Source organism: Aythya ferina (genome assembly GCF_964211825.1).
Source record: "Aythya ferina genome assembly, chromosome: 1".
NCBI lineage: Eukaryota > Metazoa > Chordata > Aves > Anseriformes > Anatidae > Aythya > Aythya ferina.
This window is the reverse complement of record NC_140296.1, coordinates 62,880,296-62,898,209: the sequence shown is the minus strand read 5'-3', so window position 1 is coordinate 62,898,209 and position 17,914 is coordinate 62,880,296. Positions and strand designations below refer to the sequence as shown.

The following is a 17,914-nucleotide window of genomic DNA, read 5'->3' as shown; positions in this document are numbered from 1 at the left end:
ACCCATTCTTGCTTGAAGTGGTATTTGGAGGGGGTAAAAAAGTTCTCATCCCAAAAATGGATGCCTTGTCTGACTGGATGAGGACAGAATCTTTCCACAGCTCATTTTAATAAAACTAATTGTGTAGATTTAGTTTCTTACATATATGAAAGTATTTTCTTACGTAGAGCTGAGAGACCTTGGCATTTGATTCCTCACTTGCTGAAAGATTTCTTATTTTCTGCAATTCTGCATCTCCTAAAATAGGAAAAAGTCCAAAGGAGGAGTGAGTGAAAATTGAATGAATAAAATAAAAGCATATTGCAGTTATATTCTGACATTTTTCTCCTACTCTAATTGCCTGAAGTATGTATGCTTCTGTATTTCCTAGTGGATGTTTTATGGATAGCACATCTTTCTTGAGGTAGTCAAAGTTTCACAATGTACAGAGGAGATTAAATTATATGAGTCCAATTTTCAATTTTTTTCTTCAGAGTTTGTTTTGGACAAGATTCAATCTGAACATGAGCTTCCAGGACAACTTTAGCTTTTCTAGTTAAAGGAACAACTAAGAAATATTTTTTTTTTTCAGTTTTCGTAGTTCACAAATGAAAAACGGGGAGAGAGTTTACCTTCCTCTTTTAAATATTTATTTCAATCTACAGTTTTTTGTGGCTTCGGATCCTACAGTGAAAACTGATAGATTGTGGCATGACAAATACACTTTGAGGAAATCAATGATCCCTTCTTTTATTACAATGGAGCAATCAAAAAAGGTATGTATTCAAAAATTAATTTTCTGATGATTTGTTTGTCTGTGCTGCTATTTAGGTTCTTATTAAGAAAATGGAGACCAAATTTATCAGTACATATTCATCTTAAGAATATCAAAGTTAATAGAATTATTTGCTGAGGAAGACTATAAGACTGTGTTTATTTTTTTTCCATTCTTTGGCAATAATCTTTGTTTAAGGAGATCTTGAGGGGGTAAATGTTTGTGTTTCACAGTGTTTTGTGTTGGCAGTGAAGTTCTGTGGTTGGGATTGTAAAGCTAGGATTGAAGAAATGTGACAAAATACTGTGTTGTCCTGCTGGTTGTGGGTGGCTTTTTTGTTAGCTTTTGCAAGTCGCTATTAAAATTAAAATAAAAAAAACCTCTCATTTTCAGGTCCTCCTTATAGGAAAATCCATAAACTTCTTGCATCAAGTTTGTCATGACCAAACTCCATCCACAAAGATGATTGCTGTGGCAAAGTCTGCAGAATCTTCAAAAGGAGGTAGGGTATCAGTGTTGGTCAACTTCTTCCCTTTGAACAGAACTCTGTACAATATGTGGTTTAGACTATAAGCTGACATTTTTGATAGTGGGGTGGAAAGGAGTACAAAAGTCCCTCCTGTTTGCCTTTGTAAGATAGCTTTTAAATGGCTACTTGCATTTTACAGAAAACGTGTGAAGATGAGCATGCTTAATTTTCTTAATAGGTTTGCTGGGTGGTTGTTAATGTACTGGGTTTCTGAATGAAACCAGGCACGATCAGCCTGCTTTCAAATGACTTCAGGTGGGTGGGTAGGATGAGAGCAGGGATGTTCTTGAGTCCCTCTGTGAGAATGTAGTACTTGAGACACCTCCTCATCAAATACTCTAGAAGAATAGCGTAAATTAATTCTGTGATTAAAAAAAAACAACAAAAACCCATTAGATGTAAATAAGAGAATGAACAGTAAAAGCAGTCAGGAGGGAAGCCTTTCTGTAAATTCATTCTACCGCTATAATACACCAAAAGAAAATTGAGTATGTGTGAGGCTTGTAAAATCATTTTGGAATTTTATTTAAAATTGAAGTGGCTGGTTTTTGAACATTGAAACCAAATCAATTTAATTCCAGACTTCCTTCAGATTATTTCCTATTATTTAGAAGAAATTTCAGTTCAAATGCTTAAGACGGGAACAGACAGGGCAGCATTCCTGCTGCCTGTCTTTGTCTTTGCAAGTAGTGCTTTTAGGAATCTGATGATGAATCTGTGAGTTTATATGCCATTTATAGTTAATCTTTGGCATATTCTTTACAGTCAAGTTAGCATTGTTATGATGAAAGACAGCAAATACCCATAGGAAGTACTTGTTTTAGAGGTTTTAAAAATTAGCAAAGAAGGTAAGGTAATGCCTATGATGCTGCTACATCAGGGAGAAAGTTTCTTCTGGTGAAATGATATTTCACTTTAACTTCCTGTAACTTACTTAATATACCGAGGAGAGTCTAATGGTTAAGCTGTAGATGACTGTGATAATTTCTCTGATGCTATTGAATACGTAGGTTCTAGAAGCATAGTGATGTCCTGCTAGTATATACAGCTTTTGTTAAATGCATTAGCCAAGTATTTTTCAATCTAGTTCTTTACTTAGTTTTCTAAGAACATCTTTCTTTGCACTTTTTGACCTCTTGTACGATACTTTGTGTTGTTCCTGCTCTCAAATACAACGTTATTATAGCTAACTTAAAACCCTGGCTTTGTGAGGTTCTTCTTTTTTCTTTTTTTCTTTTATTTTTTTTATGATGAACCTTGGATTAGTTTTTCTATTAACTCTTCACAGTGCAGCATTTTAACATGGGCATATGTATGAAAGTTGTTCTAATAATAAAATCACATTTGTGTCTGCAAGAAGATTCCATCTAATGCTGTGGGGTGGGTGTTTTTTCTCTTGTACCAGTGGTTGCCTAGTCAACTGGCTGCTCTTAAATTGCAGAGAGGAGGTCAGGCTGAGGTGAATAAGGGCTGTAAAAGCATTTGAAACATCATCTTGCCAGTCACTCCTGAAAAAGGCAAAAACATTATTGGAATACACTACTTTTATTGCTTTACTCAGAGCTTATGGCCGTGCTTTTCTGATTTTTTTTTTTTGTCTGTGTTTCTCTCACATTGATTATGTCAATGTTGGAAATGCATCCTGTCCTCCTTGTTTGTGCCATCTGACAACAAACTGAGCATCTCTTCAGATAATTACTTATAATAAAACGACAGAAGGATAGAGTGCCAGACTGAATTTGGGTGCTTTTTCTCACTTTAATTCTGAACGTTTCATGGTTTTGGTTGTAATTTTAACTTGCTTTGGAATCTTAACTTGCAGAATCACAAAATCAGAATGGTTGAGGTGGGAAAGGACCTCTGGAGGTCACCTGGTTCAACCTCTTGCTTGAGCAGATTGCCCAGGACTATGTCCAGGCAGGTTTTGAAAATCTCCAAGGAACGTGACAGGACAACCAGATCTGGGAAACCTCTATCTGCATAGTGAAGAAGGGCTGTCTGATGTTCAAAGGGCTCCTCAGTTTCAGTTTGTGTCTGTTGTGTCTTGTCCTGTCACTGGGTACCATTACAAAGAGCCTGGCTCCATCTTCTTTGCTCCATCATCTTTGCACCCTCCTGAAGGGGTGGGTGCAAAGACGTTGAGGTGCACTCTGAGCCTTCTCCTGTAGGATTAAAATTGCCACCTCTCTCACCCTAGGAAAGGTGTCCCCAATTCCCTCATTGTTTCTGTGTCCCTTGGTTGGACTCTCTCCAGTATGGCCATGTCTCCCTTGTACTGGGGAGCCCAGAACTGGGCACACTGTACTTACAGGTTTGGCTTCACCAGAGATGAAGAGAGGGGAAGGATTGCCTCCCTCCACCTGGCGGCAATACTTTGCCTAATACACTCTAGGATAAATGTGCCTTTTTTATGGCACATTGCTGGCTCATGTTCAACTTGATGTCCACCAGGACCCTGACCCCCTTTTCTGTCAGGCAGCTTTCTTACTGGGTAGCTCCTGGCGCGTCCTTATGCCTGGGGTGGTTCCTCCCCAGTTGGAGGACTTAACACTTCCCTTTATTCAACTTTGTGAGCTTATGGTTTTAAACTTCTTGTCTTTCCTCGGTTTTCTTTTGATGATGAAGTAAGAATGGTATAAAAAAAAAGCTACCGTCTGAACCTGTGTTAAAAACAGGAAGCCAGAGGTGCAGGACAGAGTAGAAGCTGGCACTCCAACCTCAAGCTTGGGAACTTCTCAACCAGGATTTGCCCAAGACCACTACATTCAGTAGCAACTCGTAGACCTGTCAGTGCTGTTTGCTTTTTGCTTTCCAAACCCACTTTCTGTCTTCCGCTGTGCCCAGAGATAAATTTACACAGCTTTAAAAACTTGTGTCTAGGCCTCTTTTTTGTTGATGAAAGCAACCTTTTTGAAATAGGGATGGTGCATTGCCTGTGCTGGTGTGTGTGTATGCAGAGATGATGGGTTACAGCTATGCAGGCAAACTGCAGGCTAGTTTGTTCCTGCTTTGGCTCTCAGGCTCTCAGCATCCTGTGAAAAGACATTCAGGAACAGATCATTGGGGTGTTGTAGCTTACTGCGATCTCTCTGTGAAACTCCTCTTTTAACTTTCCCCTTCTGGAAGTTCTTCCTTTCTCCTCTAAAGCCAGCCATGAGGCACATCAAATGGCTGACACCTCTGTGTGTGCAAGCAGCCACGTTTAAACTCATCCTTTGAAGACAGCAGCTAAGAGGCCAGGATCTGCTGATGGGGAGAGGCTAGAAGAAAACTGGACTTGACTGGACTTTCTTAATGCCAAGTTGCCCCATAGCAGTGAGACAAGTGCATTTGTACCAGTGAGACAAATGTGTTTGCACCAGCTAACAGTTATCCCTTTCTCCCAGCCATGGGTATGGTGTTGCTATGTGCTTCCTTATGTGAGCAATACAAGAGTTGCTTTGTCAAATCACACCAGACTTCTGCCTTGATCAGAGTGAGCAGAGACTTTGGTGAGGTATTTGTCTCTCCTGGTTTGCTGTCAGTGACAGGAGAAAGAGTACTTTGGGGACTCCTTACCTATGGTCTGTATTAGTTCTCACATTTCCTAAGTTTCATGTGTTTCACCTGACCAAGTAGTACTCTGCTGGTGTAGGGAACTTGAGCATAGCAATGCTTATTTACAAGTAGCATATGTGTGAATGCTCTGCATGTGCTTGCACTTGATGTCCCATGGAGAGCTTTACAGGTTATTCAATGAGAGTTTGGAAATCTCAGTGAGTCATTGAACCAGACACTGTGAGGTGTTTCCCTCAATAAACAGTGAATTCTTTGTTAGAATAATTGTTCATTTACTTAGTTTAAAAGCAGTTTACTAGTTGATGATAAATCTCAGCAGAACAACAGGTCAAAATTGGTTCTAATTTTTAATGTCTGCAGTATGGGTTGAAACTAATCCTTGAGCAGGCAACATGTGGTCTTACACTCATTTGGTGCCTGGACCTTTAGTTTCTACCTTTTAGTGCAATTGCTGTAGAATTAAAAACTTGAAAATGAGAGTATATAATGCTGTGGAAGGTAGGTAAGCCACCTGGCAGTCCAGTATTTGGAGTTTTGCTCCATGTTGCCTGAAGAAGCCATGCTTTTCTTCTTGTATCTCATAACAGCATTGTTATAATCCCTTTCTTAACAAGCTTGTACTTGTACACGCTCCCTACTAAACAGTTATGTCCTACCTTCTGCCCCCAAATTGCCACACATTATATGTGGAGAAGAAAACACCAGGTTGCTGACTGCCCCCCAGACAATGCAAACATATTCCCTCCTCTCTCTTTCTGACTTCTGTGTGGGAACTCTTTTCTGTTGAATGCTTTGAGTGATTCTTAGAAGATTTTTTTCTCCTGCCCTTAAAAGTGACTTCTAATTTAGATCTGCCTCCACCAACACTTTTCTCTAACTCTGCTCTTTTTGATGCCTTTTAAATAATTTGATTCTGTAAACTGAAAAATTTCAGCAAACTAAAAGAAATTTACTTTCTATGTAGAAGTGATAAAATAATGAGTTCGTATGGGAAAGTACAGGCTGAGTACAAATTAAAAGCAGAGCTACGGGCTGCTTTAGACTTGCTTTCACTTTGGCTATGCCTAATGTATAATAGAGTGGATGAGAATAAATAGCAATTTCTCTGCTGGTATGTTTCAATTTCAAAGCTTGTTTGCCTCTTTTTTTTTTTTTTTGAAAAAACACTAATTTAATTCTGATTTCTTTTCTAGCTGCTGATTTGTTCACAGATCTGGAAAATGCATTTCAGGAGAAAATTGACGCAGCTTATTTTGAGACCAGCAAATACCTGCTGGATGTCCTTAATAAGAAGTACAACTTACTGGAACACATGCAGGCCATGAGACGCTACTTACTACTTGGTCAAGGAGATTTTATCAGGCACTTAATGGACTTGCTCAAGTAAGAGTTTAGAAGGGTAATTATGTTGAATTTTTGATGCTCCCAAGTATGCATCATTAGCATAGAAACTGTTTTGCTCAGAAGAGGACACCTTAATTATCTTACTACTCAGTGGTTTACTTGAACATCTTTTAATTTCTATTTGGGGTTGAGTTTCTTTGACCCTGAGGCTGAAATTTTGTTCTTTTTGGTAGGAAGTACATACAGTACCATTTTTGCAGTGTCTTGAAAAGCTGTACTAACGTAGCTTTACAGTGAGTTTGTGACAGCCCCAAGGATGTTTGCACTTTGCTTCCTCCTGTCAGCAAATTTAAGCCGAAAAGTTCCGTTTCTGGTACTCTTGATGTCACGAGTTAGTATTGTTCTGAATGTTATGCTTCTATATTTTGTATGCGTTTGGTGTAAAACATTGTGTCAGAACCTCTCAGTGCATTTTTAAAATTTAATTGATGCATCAGCAGCCTCTGTTTTAAGCACTCAAGTGTACCTGCAAGTATCAGTTTCAGTACATTGTGTGTATTTGCCAGCTGGCTGCTTCTACATGCTGGTGCTTCTGATAAAACTTAGTCTACTAGAAAGGTCCTTTGCAAAGTTTTCCTTTGGACTAGAAGGCAGGCTTTGCAATAAAGCTTCCATTAACTTGTTTGTACGTGACCAGGCTTTTTTAAGTGAAAAACAGGGTGAAGCAGAACAAGGTCGGGTATGTAGTGCTGGTATTACATGTGAGGTAAAAATAGTGAGGGGATTTCCAGTGCTGATGGGGGAGAGGATTGCAAGGCATTTGCTACTTGCATGTTGCAGCTCCTTGGAAAGTTTAAGTTGCGTGGAGGTGGTGGTGTTTTTTTTTGTCAGCAGTTCTAACCCCATGAGACTGCTATCAGTTAAGTATCCCAAAATTGTGAAATAAAATTAGTGTGCTGTGCTAATGAGTAAATCTGCCTCATTTTAGATACAAATGCAACTCAAATGTCAGAATAGCTATGCTAGCAACCCTGGTAACTTGAAATGAGTGGCATTAATTCGGGATTAATTTACTTCTCGTGCTGATGTTCAGCTATATAGCTGCACACAAATAGACAGAAATGTTTTGATCATTGATTTGCTTTGTGGTTAAGATTGAAACAGTAATATGAGAGGTTTTAAAATTTTCAGGAAAGTGTTTCACTGTGTGCTGCAGTTAGTAACAAATTGCTGTTGCAGAGTATCTCAGTAACATGCCAGCACAGCACTCCTAGGCAGTTGAGGGAAATGCATTTTTTCTTCCTGCTCTATTCTGCACCAGTGTGTCCGCACCTCAAGTAGCATGTGCCGTTTTGGACACCACAGTGTGAGAAGGATATAGAACTATTAGAGAGTGTCCAAAAGAGGGCTACAAAGATGGCGAAGGGTCAGGAGGGGAAGAGGTGTGAGGAGCAGCTGAGGCCCCTTGGTTTGCTCAGCCCCGAGCAGAGCAGGCTGAGGGGAGGCCTCATGGCGGCCTGCAGCTCCCTCATGAGGGGAGCGGAGGGGCAGGCGCTGAGCTCTGCTCTCTGGGGACAGCGACAGGACCCGAGGGGATGGCATGGAGCTGGGACAGGGGAGGGTCAGGCTGGGGGTTAGTTAAAGGGTCTGCACCCAGAAGGTGCTTGGGCACTGAGACAGGCTCCCCAGGGCAGTGATCGCAGCACTGAGCCTGCTGGAGTTCAAGGAGTGCTTGGCAAACGCTCTCAGGCATGTGGTCTAATTTTTGGGTGGTCCTGTGCAGACCCAGGAGTTGAACTCAGTGATCCTTGTGGGTCCCTTCCAACTCAGAATATTCCATGCTTCTGTGACTTTTTGTTTCATAACTTCCAGGCCTGAGCTTGCACGACCAGCTACAACCTTATACCAGCATAACCTGACTGGAATTCTTGAAACAGCAGTGAGGGCAACTAATGCGCAGTTCGATAATCCTGAGATTCTCAAACGATTGGATGTTCGACTTCTGGAGGTCAGTTGCATCTTGGTGACTCTCATATGAAACATAAATGAATAAAGTTACATTCTGTGTGTATGTGCGTGAGGACACAAATCTATGTGAAACAAAATTTTGGTATGTGCATGTGGTAAATACCATTTTGTCCCCTCTTTTTCCACTGAAGCTTACTCTGAATTATGTAAACCTCACTTAATAAGTCTTCTTTTCCTATCTTAAAAACATCAACAGTTGGGTGAGATATATCCCATCCTTGTGTCAAGGTTTATTTTGGCTTAATCTGCTGCTTTTGGTGACAAACTCCTGTATCCTGTATTGAAGTGAATGCTTGGTTTTTCATGGTCTTCGAGGAATAGAAGAATAAGCAACTCTTGAGCACTAGCACGCTCTGGTTATTCACTAAAAGTAGCGTATCTTTTAAATACAGGTGTCTCCTGGGGACACTGGATGGGATGTCTTCAGCTTAGACTATCACGTTGACGGACCAATAGCAACGGTAATGTTGTATATTGCTGGTTGTGAACATGTCTCCTATGCTGAACTGGATTGCTAAATATTTTGTTGTTGAAATATCCTTTTTATTCTGAAGTGTATGATCGGATAGACCCCTTTTTTTGGCATCAAGGATGCACTCGCTATATAAACCGTAAGCCAAAATCTCTGTTCTTCTATATTACAATTGAGTGCTGAAAAGCTACATTTAAAACATGAATTACTGAAAATCAGTAATGAATTTGTTCCAGCAGAGATTTTAGCACGTACTTAATAAATGGAGTGCTCCTCTTCTGCCATTATTACTAGGCTGTAGCAGCTGCTTTGAGATAATTTGAAGGGAACTAGAAAATGTATTTGGAGAGAACCTATTTGTATTACCTAAATAAAATTTCATAGATGTTCATTGGAACAACTGAGAAAACAAATATATTCATAGAATCAATAACACAATTGATCAGAATGTATTTAGCTTCTGTAAAGATATTCTAATATCAAAATGTGAGTCTGACCAGCAAAAGGAATTGTCGTGTATGTGTGTAATTTGAAAAGAGTGAAATGTTTTGTCTTTATTATGCTTACTCTATATCACATTTCCTCCCATATGGGATTGGAAGTGCTCAAAACCTCCTAAGAAATGATTTTGTCCTAGTATGTGGACTTCTAATTTTTTTTTTCATGCCTTTTTAAGTTGTCATGCTGGTAGAACAGTAAATGCATTGGTACTTTCTCAGCCTTCAATGAAATGGAACTGACAAAAGCATCAGAGCAGTGCTATGCCTACGTGGAAGAGTAATTTATAGAAAAACAAGCTGTAATGCATTTCTACTTCATTTTTCTTCAGTCTTAGGAATGCAATGTGAAAACAGTGACAATGTGGGAATCCTTTTGGTGTTAAACTGGAAAAAATAAAATGGCAGTGTTGTAAGCAGGCATAGTTGAAGGGCACTCTGGACCAGAGCAGTGCTTTTATTGAATGTTAAATAACTCGGTTCAGGTCTTGAAGGAGAGTCTTCCTAGGAGCTCTGTACTTTCCAAGGATTTGTTCTACCAGTATTTACCGATAAACTACATGGGTCAGAATAGACAAGACTGCAAAAATATTCTTTGTCCTTCAAAACACACGGTGTCTCTGTTAAATTTGTAGTCATCTTTTGTTCGTTTTATAGGTGTTTACACGTGAGTGCATGAGCCACTATCTGAGAGTATTTAATTTCCTCTGGAGAGCGAAGCGAATGGAGTATATTCTTACTGATATATGGAAAGGACACATGTGCAACGCAAAGCTTTTGAAAAGTATGCCAGGTGAGAGGCCTGAGTGGATGACATACTTGTAAACTGCACTTAGATTGCTGTAGGTTATTTTTAAACTATTTAAAGTAAAGTCTGTTATTACAGAGGAATTTTATATTTTGTTGCTCTAACTGACTGGCTAATGACAGATGATGATGAAGATGAAATAGCATTGCTGGATATGGAGGTTTCCTGTTACTTAGTCCTTGATTATGAGTTTTTGTAGCAACGGGCAAATGAAACATCCCACGTCTCTGAAAAGATTGTTACTCCTTCATCCCCTTTTCTTCATCTTCCTTGATGACTTTCCATCTGTACCCTGTGCCTCCCTTTTACTTCTGCTGGAAGAACTGAGTTTCACACATACACACTTCCAAATTTACCAGTTTTATCTTCACTTGTTCATTTTGCATTTATTTAGCAAAGAACAGAAGAAGCTAAGATAAAAACAAACAGGTGTTTGAGCAGAAACAAAAAAAGCTCTTGAGTATAGAGTGACTCTGGCATGTGCTTAAAGGATTGGGACTTTTTGATCCCCCTTCTCAGTTGAGAATACGGTGGGTTTTTTTGAGCATTTGTACAGGCTTAATCTTGACTTTTCTGACCTAGCTACATATTTTTTTGGTAAAAAGTAACTGTTGAGGCTTACAATTCTTTGTGGTGTAGTAGTGTTAACAAAAATATGTTTGTTTTTGTAATTGGAAACTGTTTGGATGGGAGTGGACACCTTGGCCTCAGGAAGTTGCTGGTAAATAAACTCTTAAAACGATGCTCCAGTGTGAAAGGCTGATCTCGGGGACTATATGGGATGACTTTCTGTTGCCTTTCTGCTTCTGTGAGATAGGATTACTTTACTGTCATTTCCCTGTCCCAAACAAGTGCTTGTTTGACTCAAAGCCAGCAGTCTACTGTGTTTGCTCCTTCTGTTCCCTTTGAGTCAAGGGTACAGTTAACAGGTCTTATTCTCATCTCTGTCACTTGAGGGTCTTCAGGCTGGAACTGTTTCCTACTGCTAGAGTTTTGTTTATTCTCAGAAGACCTGTTTGGGAGGCCTTTCATATGCTTTGATACGGTACAGTCTTCTGTAGTCTTTCTGAGATGAAATCTCAGTTGCTTGTCACCTTCAGTTTTGGCTACTTTTTAGTTAACACAAGTATTTAAAATGCTAGTCAAGATCTTATAGCTATTGTTGGCAGAAAAAGCCTTTTGTTCTATTTCTGGGTGTGTGCCTCTGAGAGAGGAGAGTGTGTTTTACAAAGACCTGCCTTCTGCCTGGAGGGACGGGAGTCTTTCTCACTCTCTGGCATGTCTAGGTTGGAAGCTGTGGATAGATTTATTTTTTTTCCTGCAGCACTTGGAGAGTCCACCCGAGCACTGATTTGAAAAGAAGCAGAAGTTGCTTTATTTTCTTTCTTCCTTCAGAATTGTATCTTGCGCTTCTGGTCACAGCGCAGTAAATGGAAAACCGTAAGTGATAGGAGAAGCAGCTGCAGGGTGTTGTTTTTTTTCCAGTCACCAAGAGGTAACGTTGACTTTCTAGGGTATCTTTATTCACCATTTCCAAAACACCCTAACAAACAGCTAGGGATTTTAATGTTTTAAAGGAGTTCTTCTAGACCATAGTGTCAAGCTTGATCTTTTCCTATCAGGAATTTGAATAAGAAGTTACAGATGTACCCAGCTCGGATATGCTGAAGAATTTCTGTTGTGTAGCCAGTCCTGAACTTTTTTTCATTGACCCAATTTAAAGCAGATGCAATAAAATACGTTAGGGATAGTCTTCCTGCAAAGGCATAAGAAACAAAGAACGGAGTACCTTGTTGTGCTGTCATTCAGATCGTTGGATGGTTCTGTAACATCCTAGATAGAAGAATGTAAAATTCCTTTTGTAGAAGTCATGTAACTTGGTAAATTACTTTGGCAGCTTTTTAGAAGTGAATGCCTCTGTTTGGACATCTGCCTGATTCCTGAAGGATGAGTGATGTGCTGTCTTACATGTTAACAGCTGAGGCCAGCAGTGACTTATCTGTGGGTCTCTGGTGGATCAGGAAGTTGAGCCTGGGCAACCTGAGTCACAAATTCCCTACCCCTGTTGTAACCACCCTCTCTTTTGTTCTCAGCATGGTAATATAAAATATGCCGGCTCTCTTATGAACTTGGGGTATGAGGGACCACAGAAGCAACAGCAGATCTGCGGCCTCAGATTTGCAGCCAAAAGACAACATGGAACATTTACTGTCTTTTCGTCCCTTGGGACTGAAAGGGTCTTTTTGACTGTATGATGCTCTGAAAGTTTCCAGCAGTCTGAGCACACAGTTGGTGTGGTCTTTGGCTAATGTATTCTAGGAGTTAATTGTACAATGTTCCTTGCTCATCTGTTGCCTGCCAATATTGCTGCTACCATCCAAGACTAGCGGCTGTTTTATGATGTATTCAATTTGGTAGAAAAAAAAGAGTATGAGGCTGGTTTGATGGCTGTGCCTGTCCTTGCAGTCTTTAACATGCCATCTCTTTGGATTTTTTACAGAGCTTTCTGGGGTGCTGCATCAGTGTCACGTTCTGGCATCAGAAATGGTCCATTTCATTCATCAAATGCAGTATTACATTACATTTGAGGTATACTCTATCCACACAATTGGTTGCTTAAAAATGAAATACTTTTAATATTCTGTATGTGTTGTGTGTCTTAACTTTCAAAGAGCTTGTCATCTAGCAAATCAAAACAGCCCAATCCTGAATCATTGTGCTCCAGGTGCTTGAATGTTCGTGGGATGAACTCTGGAACAAGGTCCAGCAAGCTCAGGACTTAGATCATATCATTGCAGCTCATGAAGTTTTCCTGGACACGATCATAGCTCGGTGTTTGCTGGATAGTGATTCTAGGGTAAGTCTTCTCCTTCGCGTTAAGTTGTAATCTGTGTGATCTTGGCTTATGGGTTAGGGTTAGGACATTCTTCCCTTTTGGTACAGGAGGAAGGGGAAAAGTCAGTTTTCTCCCTGTCATATTAGACCTTGTTACAGTAGGCTGTGCACTTACTCCTTGCACACACTGACAGATGTTGATTTTGAAACTTGTTGCACTTTTGGTGAGTTTCTTTTGGTTCTAAGAAGCTGCATTGTCATGCAATAACTGACTTGAAACTTGGCAAAATAACCTCTCCAGTTGGGTGTGGGAACATTTAATTTACGTTTAAATTTAAAAATAATTTAAATAACTTAAAATTTACATTTTAATTTACATTTCTCAAGAGTGGTAGTAACTTAAAACTCTTTTGCTGTGGAGCCCTTACATTGTTTTGTTGCTGAATTGCCTCCCAGGTACTTCTCAACCAGCTTCGAGCTGTTTTTGATCAGATCATTGAGCTCCAGAATGCCCAAGATGCAATGTACAGAGCTGCTTTGGAAGAGTTGCAGCTGAGGCTACAGTTTGAAGAGAGGAAGAAACAGCGTGAGCTTGAGGTACAGTAAAGAGATTCCTAAAACATTAAAATGAATTGAGGCAGATATATTTCTCTTTTGATATCTCATATGGAGTTTTTCAATGTCATCTACAGCTACGAAAGAATTGAAAAATGTATCGATATAAACATAAAAGTCATCATCAGTAGCTAGTGTATTCAGACAGAATCCCTGACTGTCACTTTCAATTTCTCTCTTGCCCAAAACCTCTAGGTAAATAGATTTTTGCAGTGTTTTTTGGAGGACAAGAAGTTTAGGGCTGTAAAGGAAATGATATATTCTTGAATATTCTGAACCTTCTTGCAAAGAATGCCATAGCTGCATGCCTGCCTCCATACTGCCAGGCCGTGGGATGTGCAGGGCTGGTGGGAGACTCACTGGCTTTGCTTGTCTCAGTTTTCCTTAGTAATGGCAGTCTTTCTGTGAAGAACATGAGAACAACTTCTATAACTTGCCATTCCAGAGGAGGAATGTTATTTACACACCTTGAATATTTTCATGTGCTGTACAGCCACCAAGGGGAGAGATAATGTCAGTATTAGAAGCTCCACATTTGGCTCTCCGTGGCGATGTTTGGTTTGTGTGAGCATGATGGTTCAGCCAGGCAGAAGGTGGATCCAGTTGTTGTGTAATGTTTGACTTCTTACTCATTTTGTCTGTGTTAGGGCAAATGGGGTGTAACTGCATCAGAAGAAGAAGAAGAGAACAAGAGGATAAAAGAATTTCAAGACTCAATACCCAAAATGTGCTCGCAGCTGCGAATACTCACTCATTTTTACCAGGTACCCCTTAGCTATTCTTTTTTTTTAATATGGACAATAAGTTAGTTAGAAAGAGAGGACACAGCACTGTGTGCCACAGCAGCTATTCAGGATTAAAGCCCAGGTCAACTGAAACCCAGGACCTTCCCCCTAACCCTTCTCGTGGCTTTCACACATGAGAAATTTGTGATGTGGTGTAGTAAGACTTTTAACTACTCTTATTTATCGCCTTCAGTAAACCTGAAGTTAGGCCTTTTTTTATGATGTTGATTCTGAGTTTGACTTAAAGCTGTAGGGTCTGCTTGTTGTCAATATTTCCTATCCTTTCTTTATTAATTAATATTTGTAAATACACATTTAAATGTAGTAAACATGTAAGTATGCATTGTTTCCCTAGCTAAATAAACGAGCTTGGAGTGGTTTTGCTGGGTTGTTACCCACGTTTTCGTTTTTTAGCTTGTTAAACTAAGCTAGGTTCTTAATAGCAGTTGTAGTCATGACTTAGCACCTGTACATGCATGTGCACAGCATTTTCCAGCCCTTCTATCTGATGGTTTCCACCAAATCCATTTCTGTATTGAGTGTAGCTTTGCCAAGCTATAGCCGTCCTGAATGAAGTGCTGCATTGTCAAAAGAGGTAGTTCACGTGGAATTTTGGAGGAAAACAGAAATAGAAATACTGATGGCTTTTGTTGGCAGCTGTAGATATCCTAAGCTTTGATATGAGAACTTCAGATCTGGGAAGAATTTCCCTCCTATATCCAAATACTGCAGTTCTCCCTCCCAGCAAAAATGCAACCAAATACCTTAAGAGTTGTAGGCTAGAATAGATTGTAGTTTGTGTGCTCAGTGGGACTGCTACAAGTTGGCAACGTACCTTTTGTAGATCCAATCCAGCTTGGACTGCAGCAGACCCTGCAACAGCCCTATTTTTGAATAGGGCTTTTTAAAAGGCCAGCTTTTTCATGTGGTGCCTTCCTGGCCAGCCTTGGTCATCTTTGGAAGTAAGCAGGTAGTAAATGGGACGTGCCTAATTCTAGGCACGCTCACATTAGTATTTAGTGGAGATCAGGAATAAGCTCTTGAAGTGAGCTGTCCCACTCCCCCAAAGCTGTGTGCTCTCCTGCATGCTGTGGAGCTCCTGCAGCCCCTGGGCTAGAAATGTGCCTCCAGCTTCCTGAGTGCAAGTCCCGAGTAAAAGCTGCTTGAGGTATCTAGCCTAGCCCAGCTCTGCAGGTGCTTTGCTGTTCTGGGGTGCTACTTGGTTAGCACAGCATACATCAGATGCGTATTTTTAAACAAGCAGTGGTTTAATGCTGGGCTGGCCTGCATTGTACCTGCAACACAAGAACAATAAGGTTGCCTGTTTGGGTAGGTTGTGTCCTGAATGTCTCCCAAAAATGGCAGGAGCACAGAGGTGCTCCTCTCCAGCCCAGAAGCCAGACTGGAGAGTCCCGGCTGGGCAAGTGGGGTGATCTGTTTGAAAGCATGAAGTGTGTGTGGCAGAAGTTTGAAGATAAAATGAAGTTACAGGCTTTTTGGAGAAAGAGTGAATCCCACATAACTTGATTGCTAAAATTTGAGTACAAATTCTTGTGCTTGCCATTTTGTGGCTTCCCTCTGCCTCCTTGCCAGGCTCAGACACCACCTGGCATGCCTGTGCAAAACACACCGCTGATGTCACCTTAGCGGTCTCATTGTTTTTTCTTTCTCATTCAGGGAATCGTCCAGCAGTTCTTGGTCTTGCTGACAACCAGTTCTGATGAAAGCCTTCGATTTCTTAGCTTTAGACTGGACTTCAATGAACATTATAAAGCAAGAGAACCAAGGCTTCGTATGTCTTTGGGCACTAGAGGCAGACGGAGCTCACACATGTGAGACAACTGCTAAGGACTGCACCTCGGTATCCGAAGGATGTTGAACCTCTTGTTGGACAAGGCAATCAGTGTTGACGTAATAAAACCAAATCGTGCGTGATAGGTGTCCACCATTTCTGCAGACAACATGTTTTCAGTCATGTGATCGTGTGACACTATATAGCAGAGAGCAAAAAAAGTAGTTGTTTTTTTTACACTAACGTTTATAGAATTATCAGAGTCAATGGGCTTATTGAACCTCTTCGAATCATCCTTAGGTCATCCTTTTAAACAAATGCCAATTTTATTTGAGGCTTTGTAAGCTCTCTCCACTAACTTATATTTGTGTTGAGGAAATCACTTCTTTTGTTTTAGAAGGCATCATTTCCTTTTTTAACAAGAAAATAAGAAGGTTATTTTTTCTATATGTAATTGTTCTATTTGAAAAGAGCTTTTGTTAAAGCCAACAGATCAGGACACAGACCTAATGTCCTCATTACGAAGCTATCCAGCATTTCATTATGCTGATTTTCAGTTTTGTGATGTGTTTGACTGTGTAAGAAACTTTGTATCTGGAGACATAGACTTATATTTAATTTTTTCTTTGTTTTCAAGGTTTACAATTTGAAATAAAAAAAAAATCTAATAGGTAAATTATGTGGTTCCTGTACAGGAGAAACCTATAGAAACAGAGCCAGGAGTGAATCTATTGCACAGAAGATCTAACACAGAACAGAAGTTAAAGCCTCAGTACAATAAAGGGAAAGTGTCAGTTAAGACTGAAGGGATTGAAATAATTAATGTTCAAAATCTGATGTGTAGAAGCAAACTGAATTGGGTAATGTTGACTTCATTCTCTTCCCTTGCCTATTTTTTCATTGTAAATATTTATATATTGCTGTCCAGATGCTGGGGAGAGGAGGGGTTCTTCTTTTGCAAAGTTGTCATTCTATCAGGTCATTTATTATGTTTCACAAGTACAAGCTTAGAAAAATAAATACACAACTATCTTTCAAACATTTGTTTTGCTTTTTGTAATTAACAGATTATGATTCTTTGACAGGGCAAGGAAGCAGGGGGTATTCACCTATGGATTCTGCACTGCAGTCTTTTGGTACTAGTATTATCTGTACTTACAGCTGTGTGCAATTTGTTAATGAATAGTTCCCCTCAGGTGAAACAAGTCTGTGGCCTTTTTTTGTCTTTACCCTTCTCAAATCCCTGGGAAGCAGCGGCAACAGCCAGGTTGTTGAGGCAAGGCTGGATGTGGTGACAAGGGAGGTGAACTCCCCTGGGAATGATGCATAAAACTTTCAGCTCTGAACTATCAAGTTTGCCTTCCAGGATTCTGGTGCTGGTGGAAGCAGTGGTCCCCAAAACGTTACAGTGCAGGCCTTGGGGCTCTTGGCTTTTGTTTAATGAAGCAGGTAACCCTGGGCCCCTTAAAGAACCTGTCAGTGCACCTAGATTCAAGGGAGTACTTGCAGGCAGCATTTCAGCTGTAAGAAAATACGGACCCTGAAGCAAGTGATAATTGGTGTGCCAGAGGAAAGCTGGAGGATTCAGAACTCGGCATCGTGTCCTGAGTTGCTTTACAGGTAGGAATACTCTGTTTTGGTGTGTGTGTGTTGGGAGTGTAGTATTCTTACAAAGTCTGAGAGAACTAAGAAGGTTATGGGACTGTGTTTTGACCAATACCTTTCTTCCACCAAAATCACTCAAAAATTTGACTGCATTAATATTCTTTTCCCCACTTCCTTGAGGGATGTGTTACACGACCCTGTATGTCATCAGACAATCCACAGGCCAGAGATCTAGCATAAACATCAAAGCTAGAGGACAAAATCTAGAAGAAAGTTTAGTCCTCTTTGCTGC

General features: G+C 40.2%; 1 protein-coding gene across 1 annotated transcript in view; it reads left to right on the top strand.

Moving 5' to 3' along the window:
- The window catches only part of TUBGCP3 (tubulin gamma complex component 3), a 52,442-nt gene extending 35,386 nt beyond the window's left edge, over positions 1–17,056 (top strand). The window contains exons 12-22 of the mRNA XM_084495341.1: positions 645–755; positions 1,148–1,256; positions 6,035–6,224; positions 8,058–8,193; positions 8,606–8,674; positions 9,840–9,975; positions 12,491–12,579; positions 12,716–12,847; positions 13,282–13,422; positions 14,088–14,204; positions 15,903–17,056. Of these exons, the coding sequence (XP_084351467.1) occupies positions 645–755; positions 1,148–1,256; positions 6,035–6,224; positions 8,058–8,193; positions 8,606–8,674; positions 9,840–9,975; positions 12,491–12,579; positions 12,716–12,847; positions 13,282–13,422; positions 14,088–14,204; positions 15,903–16,061 (1,389 nt within the window). The 3' untranslated portion in view covers positions 16,062–17,056. The remainder of the gene's footprint in view (positions 1–644; positions 756–1,147; positions 1,257–6,034; positions 6,225–8,057; positions 8,194–8,605; positions 8,675–9,839; positions 9,976–12,490; positions 12,580–12,715; positions 12,848–13,281; positions 13,423–14,087; positions 14,205–15,902) is intronic.
- The last annotated feature ends 858 nt before the right edge of the window (positions 17,057–17,914 follow it).